Source organism: Chlamydotis macqueenii, chromosome 1 (assembly GCF_036417535.1).
Source record: "Chlamydotis macqueenii isolate bChlMac1 chromosome 1, bChlMac1.mat, whole genome shotgun sequence".
In the NCBI taxonomy this organism is placed as follows: Eukaryota; Metazoa; Chordata; class Aves; order Otidiformes; family Otididae; genus Chlamydotis; species Chlamydotis macqueenii.
This window is the reverse complement of record NC_141556.1, coordinates 79,895,948-79,916,091: the sequence shown is the minus strand read 5'-3', so window position 1 is coordinate 79,916,091 and position 20,144 is coordinate 79,895,948. Positions and strand designations below refer to the sequence as shown.

The window sequence follows — 20,144 nt, the reverse complement described above, 5'->3', positions numbered from 1 at the left end:
ATTTTTGAACTCCACAGTTCCTTGTAACACTGGTGTGAAAGGCTATGCCATTTTCTTCTTAAGTTCTGCCTGTTAAGAGACCAAAACTTCATGTGGTATTTTTGTAATGGTGTTTGTTTATAGAAGGTAACTACATCCAGCTTATCCAACTAAGGAGTTGGATGCAGTTTTAAATTTTGTCTTTGGATATATTATAATTAGCTTTGTTAATTCAAAGCATGGATATATGGACATATATTTTGAAGTAATTCTTCACTTGCTGTTTATTTGGGAATAAAGAAAACTTAATAGTACTAAAAAAGAGAGCAATATTTTGTAGTGATACTTTGTTTTAAAAAGGAAGACTATCACATAAGTTTTCAAGAAATTGAGAAAAGGGGATAAGAATTGTCATGTGCAATAATAACATGAGTCTTTTTTTTTTTTTTTTTTTAATTGGTGCTGATTAACTGGAATACACTAAATTCTATTTCTCTGCTAAAAAATGGTTCATAATATTGTATATATCCTGCGTATCTCTTAAGCAGAAGCCATCTTGACTGAAAGCAATCACATGTGGGGCTCAATGTGACAGCCTGCCACTTGAAAAATTGCAGTCCAAATGTAGATTTCTCACACAAATATGAAATGCTCACAATTGCTGTAGGGGTAACAGAAACAAGCAAAACCAAAACAAACCCCACCTTCCAAACAGTAACACCAGTGAGAAGAAAGTACCGGTCCAAAATTTCTACAGATATGATCACACCTGAAATGAACTTCGGTGGCTTTTTCCAATGGGATAATTTGGTGGCTTATTTTGCTCGAGTCACCTCTTTTTGTGCTCTTGCATTTATATGAAAGGGAAAGGACTGCCTTACTTTAACAACACACTACTGCAGTCTGGCTGGTGCGCTTCTAGGAAGAGAGTGCGTATCAGGCACTGCATTAAATGGTACTGCTTTCAGTAGCATGCCCTGGAAAATGATGCAGGATGTCGAGATTATTTTTGAAATCTTAATTGCTTGAAACATGTCCACCGATCAAAAATCGACACCACCACCATCAAAATCTATATTTACGTTTTTCCCACAGAGCACAAACCTCCTTGTCTTATCTAGTGTCTCCAGTCTTTCTGGCTCCAGAGCTGCTCTGGAGTTTCCTGCTGGCACTGCTGTGACTTCAGTCTTCCTGTGATACACGCTTCCTTGCAGTTTTTCCCTTACTGGTGGTCTGTTGGACAGCACTGTAAATATAATTGGGATTTGGTATTTTGTTTTTGTTTTCATGGTGTTTATTGCCTGGTCTGCCTTTGGCTAACCTGGAAGTGATTTATTCTAGAGATGAAGCTGTGAAGGTGCCCATCTTTCTTGGTGTGAGGGGCTGACCAACCTTGTCTGTCTGCAGAGAGCTGCATCTAACAGCTATGTGTCATGACATAGAAGTGAAGTGCCCGCAGTTACCTCGTTATAAATTCTCTGGAATTGATGAAACCTGTAATAAAGGCTTGTACAGACAAGTAATTTTTATTGTTTGGATCTACTAATTCATTCTTACATAGTCATTAAAAACAAAACCATTATTCTAATGCTTTCAAGTTCTTGGTTTTATTTTTTAAACTGATACTGAAATGTATCAGGAGTATTTCATGGCAGTGTGCTAATATGTTACCATTTCATGGGAAGAAAGGGAAATCGTCTTTAGAGAGGAAAGCGCGTATGACTTCCCCTAAGCACTCAGAAGTGCGCACCACTTCTAACAGCACCTGTTTTTCCCTAGGCATGTGAGAAAGTTCTGAAGATTCAGAAAACAGTCAACATCTGTATCCAGGCATTTTTATTTTGTTTTTTGTTATTTGCAATTACATCATCAGGGGGAGGGAGAAAAATGAAAGAATTGCAAAAGTTAAGCTGTTCTACAGTGGAGTTTATTTTTTTTTCTCAGTTCTGGCCTCTTAGCCTCTGCCTGTTTTTAAGAAAAAAGATCTTCTCGGGCTGTGTAAAAGGATTCTTGTTAAATACTGTCTTTCAGTTATTCAGTGAATTCACCTTTCTCTGTATGACATTTTACAGTTGTAATTCTGTATTTTGGCTCTTAATAATTTTATTCAGTTTTTCAATAACTGATTTTCTAATAATAAAAAAGAAAAAGCAATTTTTAATTCTGCAGACAAAACAAAACCCCTGAAATCTTCCTTTTAAGTGGGAAAAAAAAACCCAAAACCCACAAAGCCTTCAGTCTTTTCTCCTAGTCATCTCCAGCCTCCAAAAAAGAAAAACTAACCAGATTTTTCTGTGAACGGTAGAACTAATAACATCTGGGTTTAGAAGGATTTCTACTTATCCCGCCACCCCAGCAGCAGTCCCCCTGGCTCCTCACTGTAAGTTCCTATGCCCTGTGCGTGCACACACTCCCTGTTTTTTTTCTTCCTTCTTGCCATGCCTCAACTGCACCCGTGGCTTCTTATATTCCTTCACCCAGCATTATCCTTTCCTCCTCTCTGTGTCCCCTGTGCGCTCTTGCTGGGTCTGTCAGCTCCTGGACAGCTTATGTCAGCTGTTTATCTTGTCAAGTGGGTCAAATACAGGGGGTTTAGGGTCACTCACATCTTCACAGCCATGGATTTGTTAGGGAAAACTTGTAAAAAGTAAAAATAAAAATCTTTTTGTGATCCTTGCTTCCCAGAATGATTGGCCAAGGATACAAGATGCGTTGGGTATGAAGTTGGAGGAGATGTATACTGAACAGACATACCCAGTATGATCAAATGGCCTTGCTTCCGTATGAAAAGATGACATTGTATGATGAGGCCAACTTTTTTTCCACCACCATCATTTAAAGTCCCCTTTTAAGAAGACTACCTTTTAGAGTAATTTTCCTTAAGAGTTAAGAAGGGGGGAGGACAAGATCATTATCATAGAGTGCATAATCTAACTTAAACCAGACTTTCTGGCTTATGTAGAAAATGCTAGTTTTAGTTATTTGTTCTTGATATTTAGACCATTCTTCTAACTGCTTTTTTATTTTTAGAAAGTTTGTTGTTGCTCTCTATTTTTCTCTTGATTAAGACAGATTTTTTTCTTGTCATTGAAAAGTATTACTAGTTTTTCTGGTGCTTTACGTACTGTCAACATGTCTGGGAAAATATGCTTCTGGAAGCTGGAGCTGTTGAAGAAATGAAAAAGGCAATTGAGTTACTGAAAGACATATAGCTTCATAAAAATACAATGTTCTAGATCTGAATAGTTTTGGTAACTTTTAGCAAAGGAAGCAGATAAGTAAGATTTTATCTATCTCAAGTTTTTTAGTGTTGCATAACATGAGATGGAAAAGAGTCTGTAGCAGATAACTGTGATTGTAAAAGCTTCATGTAAAGCAGGATTACATGAGTTTTAATTGCTTTGGGGGAAGTGAGAAATAGTTAGCAGGAACTAACATCTTTATATCAAAAAAAGAATTTCAAAGAGTTCCAAGAAAACTGCCTTTGTGGTTTGGATGGTGAGAGAGAATACAATGTAAATAGGAAAAGATTTTAATTAGTGTCACTGACAGTATTAAAGTATTGAGGTTCAGACCTCACTGGTCTAAAATTTGGAATGAGTGAAATGGAAACATTCTTGGTGTATTTTTAAATCTGCAAGAAATCCATAACTTTTTTTGTCTTTTCCTGTAGTCTGACTATTGTCTCTCTACACCTGGCACTACACAAGAATTAAAATTTAAAGATTTGTGTGTCGGAGAAGGACATTGATATGCATGGATGCTTCGCTTCTTGCTTGGAGGAGTCTGGATAGTGGAAGAGAACACACTAAGCAGGTGGCAGGAATATGCAGAGGGAGAAACAAAGAAGGCCTTGATTTTTTCTTTTTTTTTTTTTTTTTTTTTTTTGGTCACCTCTTCAGGCAGGACCTAGATAGGCTCCCTTTGGAGCCTATGAGCTTGTGCATCAAAACTAGTAAGCAGCATGACAGCGCTGGCAGTAGCACTCAGTAAATATGTGGCAGAATTGTAAATTTATCAGAAAACCTTTACAGCAAATTTTACAGAGATGATGTATCATTCGTTACCTGCTAGCCCTGGGACTTATTAGCCCTAGCTACTCCAGTGATGGGCTCATTAGCATAAAGAGGAAGAGCACAGAAGTTGATGACTAACGCCCTTGGTTTGCCAACGAGAGAAAGGAACGAACAGTTTTTCATGTCAGAATGTAATAATTAAAAAATTAAATTGGTGCATAGAAGAGATGGTTTTGTTTTTTTTCAGCTCTCGCCCTGCTCTTATCAGAGCGAACAGTTGCTTTTTGTGGGGCTAATTAAACAAAACTGAATTGGAGACAGCTCTCCTGTGAGTAGAGTACCCGAGATATGTTGGCCTGCTAAGGCAGCTCTTGAATTAATTTTCTCTTCCTTTACCCTGCAGCAGCAGTTCTAATTAATAAGTTAACACGTTACTGGCTGAAGGGAAGTGCACTTACAAGGTCCCCCAGGAAGTGTTTGTGCTAATGAGATGGATTTTGAGGCCAGTGTAAGAAAACATACTTTCAGCAACTGTCAGAAAGCTGGGAAGCTCTTGCGAGGAGGTGAATGTCTTAAGTTTACACTCGAGCATTGATTTTTCTGGTTTCTGTTTTCCAGCATCAGCTCATGTCTGTCTGCCAGATGATTAGTTGCAGATTTGGTGAAACACTAAAAATACTGTGTCCCTATGTTTAGAAGAGTTTCTTTTTCATTATCTGTGTATAATGTGTACAATATATGAAATTACATGCAGGGTATAAAATACTGCATTCTCTGCATATCTTTGTGTATATTTCTGTGAGGTAAAAAATGCTTAATACCCTCAAGCAATGAAGAGGAACCAATCTGTGGTGAAAACCGGGTTTCAGTACCTCACCAACACATTACAGGCCAGTGCAGAAGACGAGTAGTACCCTAGTTAAACTGCTAGAGAAGCCTGCATAAGCAGAATTAATTAGATTATTTGGACACAGAGCTAGGGTGAATTTCTTGGTTCTTCTTCAAGGTGCTTCTGAGATAAAATGCTGGAAAAGTGGAGCTTCAAAACGTCTGCAGTTGACTGCGTGATGCATATACACTGTCTATATAGCTAGAGTCACTAGGTCACAGGTCTCTGCATATTTCTAGACTTTAAATAAAAATACGTAGTACAGGGTGATTAGCTCAGGTGGATCAACGGAGCAGCTCATCAGTATGGCATCCAAGACCTGAGATGGCAAGTGTAGAACAGGATCGCAGCCCTGCTGAAAGCAAAGAAAGAGCAGCTTCAGTTAGGAAGCATGTAGACCACTCTGCAGTCAGTGGATCTCCTGATGCACCTTCCTTCTAAACTCCCTCATCTCCTCCTGCTGGCTTCCCAGTCTCCTCCCCTCTTACTAGAGGCCTTTCATCTACAGCGCCTGTCATGATGATATTTGCCTGAAAAATGACCCGCAGAATGACTTTAATTTCTCAACCACACTCTTAATTCTGATTGACTTTTCCAGACTTTCATTGAAGGTGGAATTTGAAATGTCATTGATAGACCTGCTATTTATTACAAATACTTTCTGAAAACACATGGTAATCATGGCTTAAAGAAGTGGCAAAAGACAAAACATTTTGATTTTAAAAGACAATATGATATCCCACAAGTCATGTTTCCTCTTTGCTTTCTCAGGTAATTAGAACCAGGCTTGCATTCTGATAGGAATATTTGAAAAAGCATTAATGGTAAAAATCCAACTTAGTTTTTCAAGTTTACTTTGCAAATGTTTTTGTTAGGTTGGCAGGAGAGGAAACCTTGTAAGCTTCTGAGGGAACCAGAGCTGCCTGCCCTACTTGTGGCATCCTCAGTGTGGTGTTATGTGGTTGTCTCTTGGTCTTTCATCCTGCTTCATCTGATTGTGTCTGGGATTTGTGCTGTGCTTCAGCCACTTGCTAATATTTCCAGTTGTCACAAGTCAAAACTGTGTAATTTTTGCAATTTCCTGAATACTCAGGCATTAAGTAATCTGTAGATGGAGAGAAACATTATGTATAAAATATTAAAATTTGCTTCATCATGTTAAGCATTTTATGATGCTTATGATGAGCACTAAAAGCAAGGTTCAGAGGATGGATCTTTGCATTTTCAATCCTTTGTGAATGCAGATGTGATGGTAGTTGCAGCATAAAAACTTCTTCGTTTTGTTTTCTTTTACCAAGAGGAAGAAAAAAATAAAGGCCTGATTAGAATGTAGCCCCCAGGTATCTTTAAGTGAAAATTGATCTGGCATAGTGTAAGAAGGAGAAGAAATTAAAATACAGTAAATGCAGCTATGAGCATCCCTGAAAGACTTTTCCAACAATATATAGACTAAACAGAAAGCTTTTACTTCTAGTTGGTATGAATTTGCAACTCTTGATATTGTATTGTCATTGGATACCGATATGGTAAATTCTATCATAGTATTAAGTATTAAGATTAATTATCTTCATTTTTTCCCTAGTCCTCACCGTTTTATTTAAAATGAGATTGCAAAGACTGATACAACAGTAGATTTTATTTTTTTCCCCTTTCTGATAGCATAGTAGATGGTAATAAGTACAGAATGCTCTAGAGGGACACTGGAAAAATGGTTTTCCCACTCTGCCCTGGGGATTGAGCGCAGGCAGACTCAGAGGTCACCAAAAAGGAGTTTTGCTACTCTGAAGCTGGAATGTTAATGGTTTAGAGACGTACAGGCCAGGATGTCTAGAAGTACTTCAGGTTTTCTGCAGGCAGTGTGATCAATTTTTGAAATTAGAGAACTGTAATGCAGCCAGAATAGAAGGGATTTGCTTAATGCAAAGTGTGTTTTTGTTTATTTTTATGGAGAAATGCTATAATGTTTTCTATCCAAGCATAATTTTAACATTGTCCTGCACAGCATCCGTGTCTTTAAACTAGAAGGACATGGATTTGATGGATGGACCACTCAGTGGATAAGGAATTGGCTGGATGGTTGCACTCAAAGAGTTGGAGTTGATGGCTCGATGTCTAAGCGGAGCTCAGTGACAAGGAGTGTTCCCCAGGGGGTTGATATTGGGACCAGTCCTGTTTAACATCTTTGTTGGCAACATGGACAGCGGGATAGAGTGCACCCTCAGCAAGTTTGACGATGGTACCAAGCTGTGTAGTGCGGTCAACACGCTGGAGGGAAGGGATGCCATCCAGAGGGACCTCGACAGGCTGGAGAGGTGGGCCCCTGCAAAGCTCATGAAGTTCAACCAGGCCAAGTGCAAGGTCCTGCACATGGGTTGGGGAATCCCAAGCACAAATGCAGGCTGGGTGGAGAACAGATCGAGAGCAGCCCTGAGGAGAAGGACTCGGGTGTGCTGGTGAATGAGAAGCTCAATATGAGCTGGCAATGTCCCCTTGCAGCCCAGAAAGCAAACCACATCCTGGGCTGCATCAAGAGGAGCGTGGCCAGCAGGTCGAGGGAGGTGATTCTCCCCCTCTACTCTGCCCTGGTGAGACCCCACCTGGAGTACTGTGTCCAGCTCTGGAGCCCCCAACACAAGAAGGACATGGACCAGTTGGAGAAGGTCCAGAGGAGGGCCACCAAGATGATCAGAGGGCTGGAGCACCTCTCCTATGAGGAGAGGCTGAGAGAGTTGGGGCTGTTCAGCCTGGAGAAGAGGAGGCTCCGGGGAGACCTGATAGCGGTCTTCCAGTACCTCAAGGGGGCCTACAAGAAAGTTGGGGAGGGACTTTTTAGAAGGGCATGTAATGATAGGACAAAGAGTAATGGCTTTAAATTGGAAGAGGGTAGATTTAGATTAGATATAAGGAAGAAATTTTTTACTATAAGGGTGGTGAGGCACTGGAACAGGTTGCCCAGAAAGGTGGTGGATGCCCCATCCCTGGAAGTGCTCAAGGCCAGGTTGGATGGGGCTTTGAGTGACCCAGTCTAGTGGAAGATATCCCTGCCCATGGCACAGCAGTTGGAACTAGCTGATCTTTAAGGTCCCTTCCAACTCAAACCATTCCATGGTTCTATGATTATCTGTTAAAATTCTAGGGATGGAGAGGGGTAGGGGGAATAACTCTGATGGTATTTTAAATATTTATATTATCTTGATTTTTAGCAGCTTTCTTTTTGAGTGAAGAATTTGTAAATTTCATACCTGTAATCTGCCTTTGGATTTAAATGCTACTATTAGTTGAAAAAGAAAAAAGGACAGACTGAGGAAATCATGGTTGTGATAAAGGATATGAATTTAAAGTTAATTTTTTTTTTGTAATTTTACTGTTAATTTTTATTGCAAGTGAGTTTTTTTTTGTCTGAAATGCATAAGATAACTTGAAGCAGGAGCTTTTCTGTCATTGTTAGTATAAAACTGGATAGATTGTCTATGAGTTTTCATATATGTATTCTATTTCAGAGTCCAGTAGCCCCTTTTGTAATGCCTGCTTTAACTTGGTTCTTATTTATTTCCTTTGTCTTTATCTTCACAAAATATTTCACAGGCCTCTTTAACAGAATAAGAATAGAACTAAGGTGAATGTGTTTAAATTGGATTTGCATTTTCTTCAGGTGGTACAAAACTCTTTACTATAACAAGGTTTTTATTGTAATTGCATCTGTGATTACCATGATGATACTATAAATAGTTGTATTTAGGAAACTGCGATACACAGCACAGATGGAATTTCATTTCTCTTGAACCTGCTTGTTTTCTTTCTCTTTTTCTCTTCACACCTTCCTTCTCTGATATCCCCTTCTGCATTTGTTTCCCAAACAGAGCAGAGATGGTGATGTTTTAAATGTCAATTGTCATCAAGATATTTAAGGCAAATTTGTGTGATTATATGCCTGGCACAGGGAAGATTATTAAAGTTAGTGTGTGCTTAGTGCTGTCTAATATATAGCCAATTTGCATGTTGCTGAAGCCCTAGAGAGATCTCCTGAACGAATAACATTACTCCTTATCCTTATCTCTCACTTTCTCGTCATCTCTGGTGTCTCTTTTTAACGAGACTAATGATATGAGTAGAGCAGTTTGAGGGAACTGAAGAGTTTAGTGAAGGATAATAGGATGTTGGTGCTGTTGCTGTTGTATCGCTTGTTCCAATCAAGCCTGGGCTGATAATGTAGAGGCTGAAGGTAGTTGCCACCAAAGAGCTGTCAGGTCGTGTCAGTCCAATTACACCTGCAGTGCTGTACCACCAGGTCAGTGGCTTTATTAGCAAGGCCAGGAACGTGGAGACCTGGCTGCTCCCCAGCCCCGCGTGGGTGCTTGTGAAATGTGCTGAAGGTGGGAAGTGCCTGCTCCTGTCAACCATGCGCAGCAGTTGAGTGCTACAGGTGACATTCTGGTCCCTTCATTCATCTGGGTGTATTCAATAAATAATCAGCCAAGGTAGAAGTCAAGACCCCTCTTCTTACCCACCAAAACCAGAGCTCTGTAGTTCCTAATGCAAATCATGATAAAATCCTAACTGCTTCACAGCAGCCATCGGAAAGACATTTCTTGCTCCCTTTCCCCTTCCTTTTCCTGTTTTTAAGCACTTTGGCTCTCCAGCCCTTTCCCCTCGCTCCTCATTAGGCTGAGGAGGCTCGTTTAGCGCAGCCTGGCCACTGCTGCTGTGCTGGCACGCATCGTGTGGCTGCCGTTCAGCAGGGCTGACAGTGCAGCCTGTGGAGAATGTTTGAAGGGGGGAAAAAAGCCCTGCTGGTTTTGCTGATGGGAAGTGAGCTATCACCTTGTAATGGCTTGCTGGAAACAGAGGATATGGAATATGCGTTACCGGCAATACTCATCTTAATGAAGTGCAAGAAATACATGCTGTTGTATTTGAGCCCAAAGCCATTTTCATGTGCTCAGAAAAATTACACAAGCTTAAGGGTAATCGCTTCAAGGCTGTGGTTGACCGTGCAGTCGAATGAAGTATTCCTGAATCTCTCCAGATAAGGGCTGGTTTAAATAACGGTCACAGTTCACCTACTGCATTGTCATACAAATAGATAGTTGTTTGAAAGTTGGGCACATCTAACAGCATCTATTGTACTCAAAGATTTATTCCCACTTGGAATTATGGATACTAATCACATTTAAAATTCCTCTGACTTTTTTTTTTTAATAAATAGCAAGATAGTCAGAACGCTTCATAAAAATATGGCTTATTTGTGCATGGGAATGGTGTCTTTGGTGCAGGTTTGGTATTCATGAGAGCTGACAAATGTCATAAATTTGTCATGAAGACTTAGTCTCCAAGTCTGCTATAAGCTAAAATGGTTTAAATCTGAGGGCATTTAGGGTTTGGGGAGAGGGGGTTGGTAAAAATGTTTACAGAATTAGAATGCCTTTATTCTTGGTACAGGAGCATGTTGTGTCATTCTAGCTTCACTGTTTGGCTGGTAGGTTTCAGCTGTAAATTATATTACAACGGTCTTTTGTAAGATGCTTAGTTGGTGCATTTAATTAGAAGCAAATAGGTACCTGACTCCAGAGAGAGATAAGAAAGAAAAGATAGTATGTCCTACTTTCGAGTGCAAAATATCAAGAAATAGAAAGTTTTGTTTAGTGTAGAATTGGAACACTAGAGTGACAAGTAAGGGAATGTATGTGGATTTTTTTGGGAGCAGAAAAAAAAAAAAGCTTTAAAGAGAATGCATCTTTTTCCAGAAGCTAAGGTGAAAGAGCGGTAATGACTGCAATCTCTTTGTACTCAGAATCACTGGCAGAAGACACCTTCAAGTTTCTTGCTTTAATATACTCTTCTATTCTATTTTAACAGAAAATATTTGGAAAGTAAGAGTATTCTTGTCCTCTACTAAACCACTTCAGTTACTGACTTTTATTTGCAAAAATGATGCATACAGTGTGGGGATGTTTTCTCAGTAAATACACAGGTAATTACTCTTCCCTGCAAGAAGAAAACTGGGAGGCTGGTGTTCACAGTGCATCATGTATTGAAGGAGCAGTAGAGCTACGTGTCACTCTTGCGCTTTCAGTCTGGGACAGGGATGGCGATCCCCAGTGTTCAGTGGGAGCTTGTGTATGTGGGAACACACGTGCACCCATGCAGTTAAGAAGAAAGGAGGTGGGAAGAAGCACCTGTGTACATGGTATTTGTGGGGCCCTGCTTTTAGCAGGGTGTTGATCCAGGTGACTTCCAGGATCCTCTCCATCCAAAGTTTTTCTATGATTCCAAATAAAGTAATCGTAAGAACTGAGCTACTTAATTCCAGTTCTGAAGAGCTAGAGTACAGATAATTAGTTTCTACATCACAAGAACCTGGAAAAACTGTCTTCAGTAATGTTTGTGCTGCATTTTTGTGATGGCTAATGAGCGTGTGTTTGTATATATACATAAAATATATGGGTATACTCTTTAATTTTGTTTATGAACCTGCAGACAGGCGGTGACCCAGTTTGCTCAGAAATGATACCATTACCATGGCAGAAGATCAATAGAACTCTGTTTAATGGCACTATTTATCAAAAAACAATAGCTTAATAATTATCATAATAATGAATCATGAAAAGTAACTTTAAAGATGTATTTATAGTGAAACTATTTGCCATTAGAGTATTTTTCTGATGGTTCAAAAGAGCCAAACTGGAAGAGATGGATGGACTACTAATTAACCAAATGCTGTCTTGGTTTGAACTTAGCCGAGGCTGAAAATGATGGACATCAGGTAGCAGTCAGATTTGCTTAAAGTCAGCTGGCATTCTCCTCACTTGCATGTGGTGACATAGAGCCCCACAGGTACTGAGTGTTAAACGGGTGCTAAGAAACAGCCACAGGCCTAAGTAAGGATTTCAGTTGGCATCTCTTGGTCATCTCAGCATCAGTAGGCAGCCTGGAAATAGGACTCCTGTGTTGTTCCTCCATATCATTCCTCAAACTGGGTCCACTGTATTTGTTCCCCATAAATAAATACAAAGTTTTGGTCAACAGTCCTTGCGCTGTAAAACTTCTTTTCACAAAGGCTGTGTTCAAGCAAAACTGTAGCATGAATTGTGTTTGAGCATTCATTTTCTTCCCTGTACTTTTATTAGGCAAGCAGTGGTTAAAGGCTCCCTTCCACATCCTTTTGCTTTGACGTTGTTTGGGGACACGTTGTACTGGACTGACTGGAACACACATTCGATCTTGGCCTGCAGCAAGTACTCTGGGGAGGACCTGCGTGAAGTACATTCCAACATCTTCTCTCCCATGGATATCCATGCTTTCAGCCAGAAGAGGCAGCCAAACGGTAAGCTGTCTTGCTTTCTTTTTTTAACTACAAGTTGGAACTGATTTGTGAAAATCTTAATTAGTCTTTCTGTATGGTGGTGGGTGGCTTCAGTCGTGATGCAATTTTCCAATGCAGAGATTGGGAAAAGACCCAAAAAGAAACCAAATATTCTCTACATTGTTTTTATCTTTTTTTTTTTTTTTTCTGCCTGCCACATCTATCCTGTTGTTGTATTCTTTTTTTTTCTATTTCATGTGCCATAACTGTAGGCAACGTGGTATTTTTATTTTTTCCAAGTAGTACCTGAATGGAAAGTAGATGATATTAAGCAAGACTAGCTCTGTGTAATAACCACTGTCTCAACTATTGTGTTAATTTACTGTGTTTGCATTTTGTTTTTATATATACAACCTACTATACATTCAGCACTGACAAGCTGAATAGTTTGTGAAAATGAGAAGAGCAGAGTTGGAACAAGGCTCTTGTTTAGAGCTAAGTGCTACTTCCCCACGAAAGGACATGTTCAACATCCATGCGTTTTGGTTCCATAAATACCCTACTATTCAACACTTGGAATTAATTTTTCCTTGTTTTGTGTTTATCGTTTCCTTCTTTAATCTGTGTTGCTACCACCAGTTAGTTCTACCACTCAAATGCCATATGTGTCTTAACATATGAGATGAGGTCATTCGTTATCAGAAGCATTAATCTGTGTGATTTATGTTTAACAGCTACAAACCCATGTGGAATTAATAACGGTGGCTGCTCCCACTTGTGTTTGATGTCTCCTACCAAGCCCTCTTATCAGTGTGCATGTCCCACTGGTGTGAAACTTCTTGAGAATGGAAAGACCTGCAAAGATGGTAGGCGTTGTTTTTAAAAATCCTTTTAGATTAAGCACAAAGTAGTTTTTAGAGGTAAAGGGGTTCATCCAGCTTCACTGTAAAATTCGTATTAGGGGTGGCAAGTTGGGAAATCACGCATGTTTTTGCAGTACAAATAAAAGTGATTGGAAAATGTCCTCTACTTTTCAAAAAAAGGAAAGAGGCTCACAGCTGACGAGCAGGTTACTTCCAGTTACAAAATTTAGTTTGCAATTCTATCTCTCTTGCTAATTCCCTGCAAGATTTTGGGGGGCTCTATTCCCCTTTCTTGGAGAGAATGATACCTACCTTCTGTGTTGTCTCTAAAATGTTTCTAACATTATTTTTCATTAATTAATATTTGGCTAAGAGGATTATACAATGAAAACAATTGGGTTTTTTTTTTTTTAAAGATCTGATGTCCATTTATTATACATGCATACACCTGGAATCTCTTTCAGTTCACATGCATAAAGTTAGGCACCTACATCTGTATGTAGGAACTGAAAATAATGGCATGGTTTTTAGAGGTGTTGAAAGTGTTTCAGCCTTAAAACCTAAGATGTGATCAAGACTTAGGGCTGCTAGCAGTCACCCCAAACTGCTTTAAATAAATGTCTCATTGTGGGCTAATGTGCATGATTAAGTTGTTAGACTTTGTAAGTATAGGTCTTGTGACGTTGTACTGTGGTTGCTGTACTATATCAATAGGATCAAAATAAACACTGGGAGATGATTAGCTTGCTCATAAATAAATATCTTTTATGCAGATCATCTCTACGACAAAGGTAAATGGTGGGAGAAAGATACAGCAGAATTTACTATAAATAGGCTAGATAAAAAAAAATATACAGAAATAATTTTTGTTAAATTCTCATTTTATATTTTAAAAATACTTCTAGGCTTGTCAGTTACTGTTCAGTGTTTTCTTTAATTTCATGCTATTTCATGCTCTCTGCTGATTATTTTTTTGTGGCTATTTGTGTCTGTGTGAACCCTGTTAAAATAAATTGCTGCTTTTATGTGAAAAACTCAAAAGCAGCTCCCAAATTAGCCTTGCAGGATTGTTTGTAAGAACTTACTAATACATGCACAAGATGTTTTTCTTCCATTTCTTCCAGTGCAAGGAGCAAGCTTTAATAACGCTGTTCTGAGTTGGTCTTATTTAGTCAGAATGTGACAGAAATTCATGTGCTTTTTAAAAAAAATAGTTGATACACATGGATAAACTCCTTTGTGGCAGCAGATAGCTAAAGTAATTGTTACTCAATACAGGCATTTTTCCAAAAGCAGAGCTGCACAAAAAGTCCACGTGGGGAATGGGGAGTGGTGAAGGCTTGGTCACTTGCCAAGTAGAGGTAGAAAGGCAAGGCAGTAGAGGCTGAAGGAGTGAGGGCAACAGTTGGAACAAGTCCTGGAATGATCAGGAGAGAGAAATTGCTTCCCTTTGACTTACTGCTGATAGGAAAAGGGCCAGGGACTTCAGGCAGGAGGGGCTGTATCTTTTTGCTGCCCACGTGCTGTGTTCCAAGGAACAGGTGGTTGTATCACGGAAGCATCTACAAGCACCTTGATTGCTCAGGTTCAGTCCCTCATAGAGAGAACCTACCACACAGGTTAACTGTGCTGAGGTACTGGATGGCACCTTTCCAGTGTTTCAGAGTAAGTTACCAAAGGCAAATAGAGGAAGAGTATTTTTTAAAAATCCAAAACCTTATTAAAAAGACTTTAACTTCTCGTGCAGAGATACTGAAAGTCATCAGTTCACTTTTTCAGCCATTCCGTGTCTCAGAGTTTATAACTGTTGCTCTTTTCTCCCACTTCCTGAAAACATGAGAAGCCAAATTCTATGTTCCCAATCAGGCATAAAATATATTTGACTCACAAAATATAGCTCCCATTTTATCAAAAATTTTGTTAACCCATTTACTACAGCACATTGTCCAGCTGTATGTAAAAAACTTCATACAAGAACATTTATTTATCTTATGCTTGTCAATATAATGTTGCATTTTAAATCACCGTTCTGCTATTGCATCTTTCCAAAACATTCTGCCCCTCCCTTTTCAAAAAGAAAAGGGGAGAGGAGGAGAAAATTGAGTCTGTGTTTATTTAGCTCAGTGAGTGTTGCATACTACTGCATCTTGGACTTAGAAAAGAGTTAGCATGTAACCCAGGTGAAACAACCTGCTCAAACTCTGCATCAGATCCATTGGCTTCACTTAACTTTGATGATCCCATACAGAGCTAACTTGTGGGAGGAGCGTGATGAAGTGTCAGGTTCAGCATTTAGAGCTGAGCTTACCCTGAAATAATGAAATGTTTTTGACTGGTTTTTTACTCCTCTCACTGAAGACAGGTACAGGTTGTAGGCTTAGGGCTTTTGCGAGTGACCTACACATTTCCAGAGCTCTTCAAGGCAGGGATTCGCTGAAATTTCTTGTCATAGTTGTGAAGGCTGCGATTACTGATTTCTGGAAGGGAGGAGAGCATGGCAGTCGAGCAGAGCCAGAGTAGCTACAGACCAGATTTCGAGATGTAAATCTGTACGTGTTTATTGACTTCCTTTCATAGGCTGCTCTGTGACCCCAGGGAAGTAAATTTATTTTTTCAAGTGTATGTGGGGCGGGGGGGATTGGTTGTGGTTTCTTGGGTGCTTTTTTTCCCTTTGTACTTACTCATTTGCTATATCTGCTGTGAAAGTAGAGCAGAATCCTAAGAACTGAACATTTTAAGGTTGGATAATTTCAGTATGTGTCTATTATGCCACAACAGACTGAAATACCAAGTGATTAAATCCCCATTTGCAATTAGAACATATATTTGACTTTTGGGAAAGGAACGAGAGGGAAGAATGACTTATAGGGGAAGAAAGGTGAAAAATGAGGCTTAGAGTTTCTCCTCTTTAAGACTATTTTTGTCTTCTAGCAGTAGACTAAAATCAGACTGGTTCCTAAACCTAATTGTTTCATGCTGAAAGGAGCCTCTTTGAGCAGAGAACTTAATTTCGTGCTGTGCTGATGAGAGCACCATCCTGGACTGGAAAGATTTTGACGGATGAATTTTGAGTGCGTATTTGTGCTGTTTGCAGTGCTTTGGCATTGACAGATGATCCTTGCAGCCAAAGGTGAGGCTGGCTGACCCTCCCTGAGCAGTTTCCATGACAACCTAGCATTTTTGAATAATCTTGGTTTATAGGAAATCTTTTCCTCTCTCCCCTTTTTCCCAGTGTTGGTTTCTCTGTTTTTGTAGGTGTTTTTTTCATCACACCTTAGAGGAGTTTTACCATTTCTTGTGAGAGCTGTGAATAGAATACCCTTCCCCCCTTCATTTAGAAACACTTATCCATAGTATTTCAGGAAAGGATGATAACTTGGAATAAAATTAGCTATTTTTTTTTTCTCGTAAGTGATAATACTGGCTGGTTGTTCATGACTGAATTTCTATTCCTCTTACAAAACACAACAGTTAGTTAACTGAAATGTGGGCTTGTAGCAAGCTCTTAGCTTCCCCATTGCCCAAGTGAAAGTTTGTAAATCCCTGTCCCTCAAAGAAGAGAGGCAGAAAAAGCAGTGTTCATGGCCAGTTATTCCTCAATCAGTAACATCCGAAGCAAGGAGTCCTGTCTGAGCACCCAGACACTTTTACCAGGGGGCTTTTACCTACCTTTGTCGTCATATTCTTGGTAATTTATTGTCCTCTTCTGTAGGACATACTGGGATTTTTCTTTTTCAGTTTTATAGGTACTCCTCTTCGGAGTTTGGCAGTGCTACATTTAAATGACCTATGTGATAGTCATTTTTGTAAGAAAATTTAAGTTTGTCTTATGAGTTTGTCATTGGATTTACATTCTTATTAGTGCTCGAAGATCTCTCTGCCCATGTGCTTAGCTTCTGTCTTTGCCTGTAGTGAATTTTACTTAACTTCCCGCATTTGCTGCTACCAATACAAATGTGTGGTTGTACTGAGAAAACCAATGGTGACTTCAGCTGAGCAAGGAGCTGTGAATTTCCTCATGAAGAAAAAGCACTGCTTCAGACTTCCATTCCAGCCTTGCTTTGGCCGTTCTGTTCTCTTCCAGGAAAAGAGTCTTTATTTTGCCCACAGACGCTCACATGCTATTTCCTTTTTAGGCCTGGAGGCAGTAATCAGAAACCTGCACTTCCTTTTGCAATTGAGGGCTGACAAGTGGGAAATTTGCTTTTTTGGGAATAGACAGAATCCTGATTTGACTGCACAGATCAAGACATTAAATTAACACCCTAATTCTTTCATTTTTGTTAAAGAAAATAACAAATACATGATCAATTTCAGATACAGGTCCTTTTGCCTTTGTAGTTTTAAGGTTGAGCTTGTCTAGATGAAAAAATATTGTTTGTATTGTAGTATCAGGGGCTCTCTGACAATTTACAATTTTACAACTTTACAACTGGGGAAAGACATTTAGGAAAGAAATATTTTAGTTAAATGTATGGTAATTCTACTGAGGATGTATTAATAAACTTGATTTTTCAGATGCAGAGAGTGCACTATACCTGTGCTAGATGTAGTACTTCTTATGTATGAATTCCTGAGTGTGTGTCTGTGTAGCTGTACTAGCCTCAGCCACTGATGGTTTTTAAGTTCAGTAGCTTACAAATGACTGAGGCCTGTATATCATCGAGAAGATGTAATTAATTGTAAAGGTTAGCAGGACATTAGACATTGCACAGTGATTGCATGTGTCTGCATGCTTGCTCTGTTTCCCCTTTTCTCTCCCCTTCCCTTAACTTCAGCTAACACATAGATTTAAATTATTTTGATTTTTTAATAGTGACTTTTTGAGGAAAGTATTAGTTCCAGGACTAATGTAATGCACCATCCGTGAGCTTGTAATCCCAGCTTTCAAAGTGCTTAATAAAAGTAGGCTAAAGCTCTCAAAAATAAAAGTCTGGAGTAAAGCTTTTATGCCCATATTTAGACATCTTAAGTAAGGGACTTGATTTCAGAAAAATTGCTAACTATCCTGAATACCCCATGACCTGAGGCACTGCTAAAAAGAATTTTGAACTTGGTCATTGATTTGAATAGTTTGGCAGGTTTTTTTAAAAAATAAGTTATGGGTTGCTAAGATCACTTGGGATTGTGTAGGAGATCAGCAAGAGAGGTAAGCAGAAGGACCTGACTTCATATATGGGGACAGCCGTATGGGGACAGTTCTGGCTGCAAGTGTTTGTATGGGAACTTTGCGCATCATGGTTTGAAGGCTATGAGCAGACACTTTGGCATACCTGGTGATCTGTACCCTCAAACCCAACACTGCATTCGAGATACACTTTTGTCTACAGGCATGCTTGTGTTGGGTGCAGCAGAGATCAACAGTAGTTATAGAGAAGACAGCAGCATGGGCAGTAAACTCTGCTTCAACTCCCCTGTCTGTTTATCTAGGCCACTTCATCCTTGTGTCTGCAGTCCAAGGTGTCTAGAGGAAAAATTGCCTCAGGTCTCCATAGGCATGCTGAGGCTGGAGGTCTGGTTGCAGTCTCCGTGTGCACCTTTTGAAAGCGTTTCAGCCAGTTGAGGTTTGAGGTGTTCTGTATGTTCATGGCTCACTCCAATCTCTCAATAAGTGCCAGTAAATTGAAAAGCAAAAAAAAAAAAGTTATGCTGGCATGCAACTTGCATTGTCTTTTCCTGTCTTTTTTTTTTTTTTTTTTTTAATATGATTCCATACTCATGATATTCTCCATCATGTTCATCATTAGAGACAAGGTGTCGTAGTTCAACCCCGATCGGACCAGACTACGCAGTCTCTCACTCCCCCCACCTTCCCAGAGAACAGGGAGAGAAAATATAAGGAAAAACGGCTCGAGGTTTGAGACAAGGACAGGGAGAAATCCTTACAGTTACCGTCACGGGCAAAACAGACTCGACTTGGGGAAAACTATTCATTTATTACTACAAACAGCAGGATAATGAGACAGAGAACAAGATAACCTCCCTCCACACCTCCCTCTTCCCAAGCTTAACATTATCTCTACCACCTTCCCCTCCCGAGCGGCACAGGGGGGAAGAGTGAATGGGGGTTGCAGTCAGTTCATCACATGTTGTTTCACGCCGCTGCTTCATGGCTGGGGGAAGAACTCCTCGCATTCCTCCCCTGCTCCGTTGTGGGGTCCCACCCCTACGCCACAGTCCTTCGTGGAACTGCTCCGGTCTGGGTCATCTCTTCCACGGGTGCAGTCCCTCTAGAACAGCTGTCCCAGCGGGCCCTCCACGGGCCACAGGTGCCTTCAGGCATCCACCTCCCCCGGTACGGGGTTCTTCACGGGCTCCAAGTGGATCTCTGCTCCTCCGTGGACCTCCATGGGCTGCAGGGGGACAACCTGCTCCACCATGGTCGTCACCACAGGCTGCAGGGGAATCTTGGCCAGGAGCCGCATTACTCCTCCCCCTCCTTCTGAACTGACCTTGGCGTCTGCAGCCGTTCCTCACAACAGGCTGGTAGATGTCTCTCAGGATCTTTTTTACATCTTATTCACTTCTCATCTCCTCTCCACTTCTTGCAGCCGGGCTGGACCGAGCTGGGCCCAGTCGGCTGCCTGGCGAGAGGCCAGAGGGTGAGGCCTGCAAGGCCCATAGGCCTGCGCCTCCCCTCTGCGCCTCTGCCCCCCGCTCAGCTTCTTCACATCTTCTCTTCTCTCTTTTTTTTTTTCTGTTTTCCCCTTCTTAAATACGTTATCGCAGAGGCGTTATCACGGAACATTCTGCTACCAATTGGCTCGGCCTTGGCCAGCAGCAGGTCCGCCCTAGGCCCGGCCAAGTCCCCTGAACAAAGGGGAGCGACTTCTAGCAGTTTCCTACAGAAGCTACCACCTTAGGCCCCCCCTACTAAACAAAACCACGACATTCCACCCCTCGTCTCTGCAAATCACGTATTTAAGAATTCTAATTAAAATACACACACATCAACAGAAAAAAAAGAATTCCCCGCACCAAGAATCAAAATAATATCCTCAAAACACCAACAGTGAATATACCATGCAATTTACACACAATTCACCACTTATCCCTTCACCACAATCAGAACATAAATTTCCCCTAACCACGAC

The 20,144-nt window shown here is 40.3% G+C and overlaps 1 protein-coding gene across 1 annotated transcript in view; it reads left to right on the top strand.

Annotated features, from left to right (window-relative positions):
• LRP6 (LDL receptor related protein 6) overlaps positions 1-20,144 on the top strand; it is a 134,851-nt gene that overhangs the window by 60,662 nt on the left and 54,045 nt on the right. The window contains exons 4-5 of the mRNA XM_086758108.1: positions 12,012-12,208; positions 12,922-13,053. Of these exons, the coding sequence (XP_086614234.1) occupies positions 12,012-12,208; positions 12,922-13,053 (329 nt within the window). The remainder of the gene's footprint in view (positions 1-12,011; positions 12,209-12,921; positions 13,054-20,144) is intronic.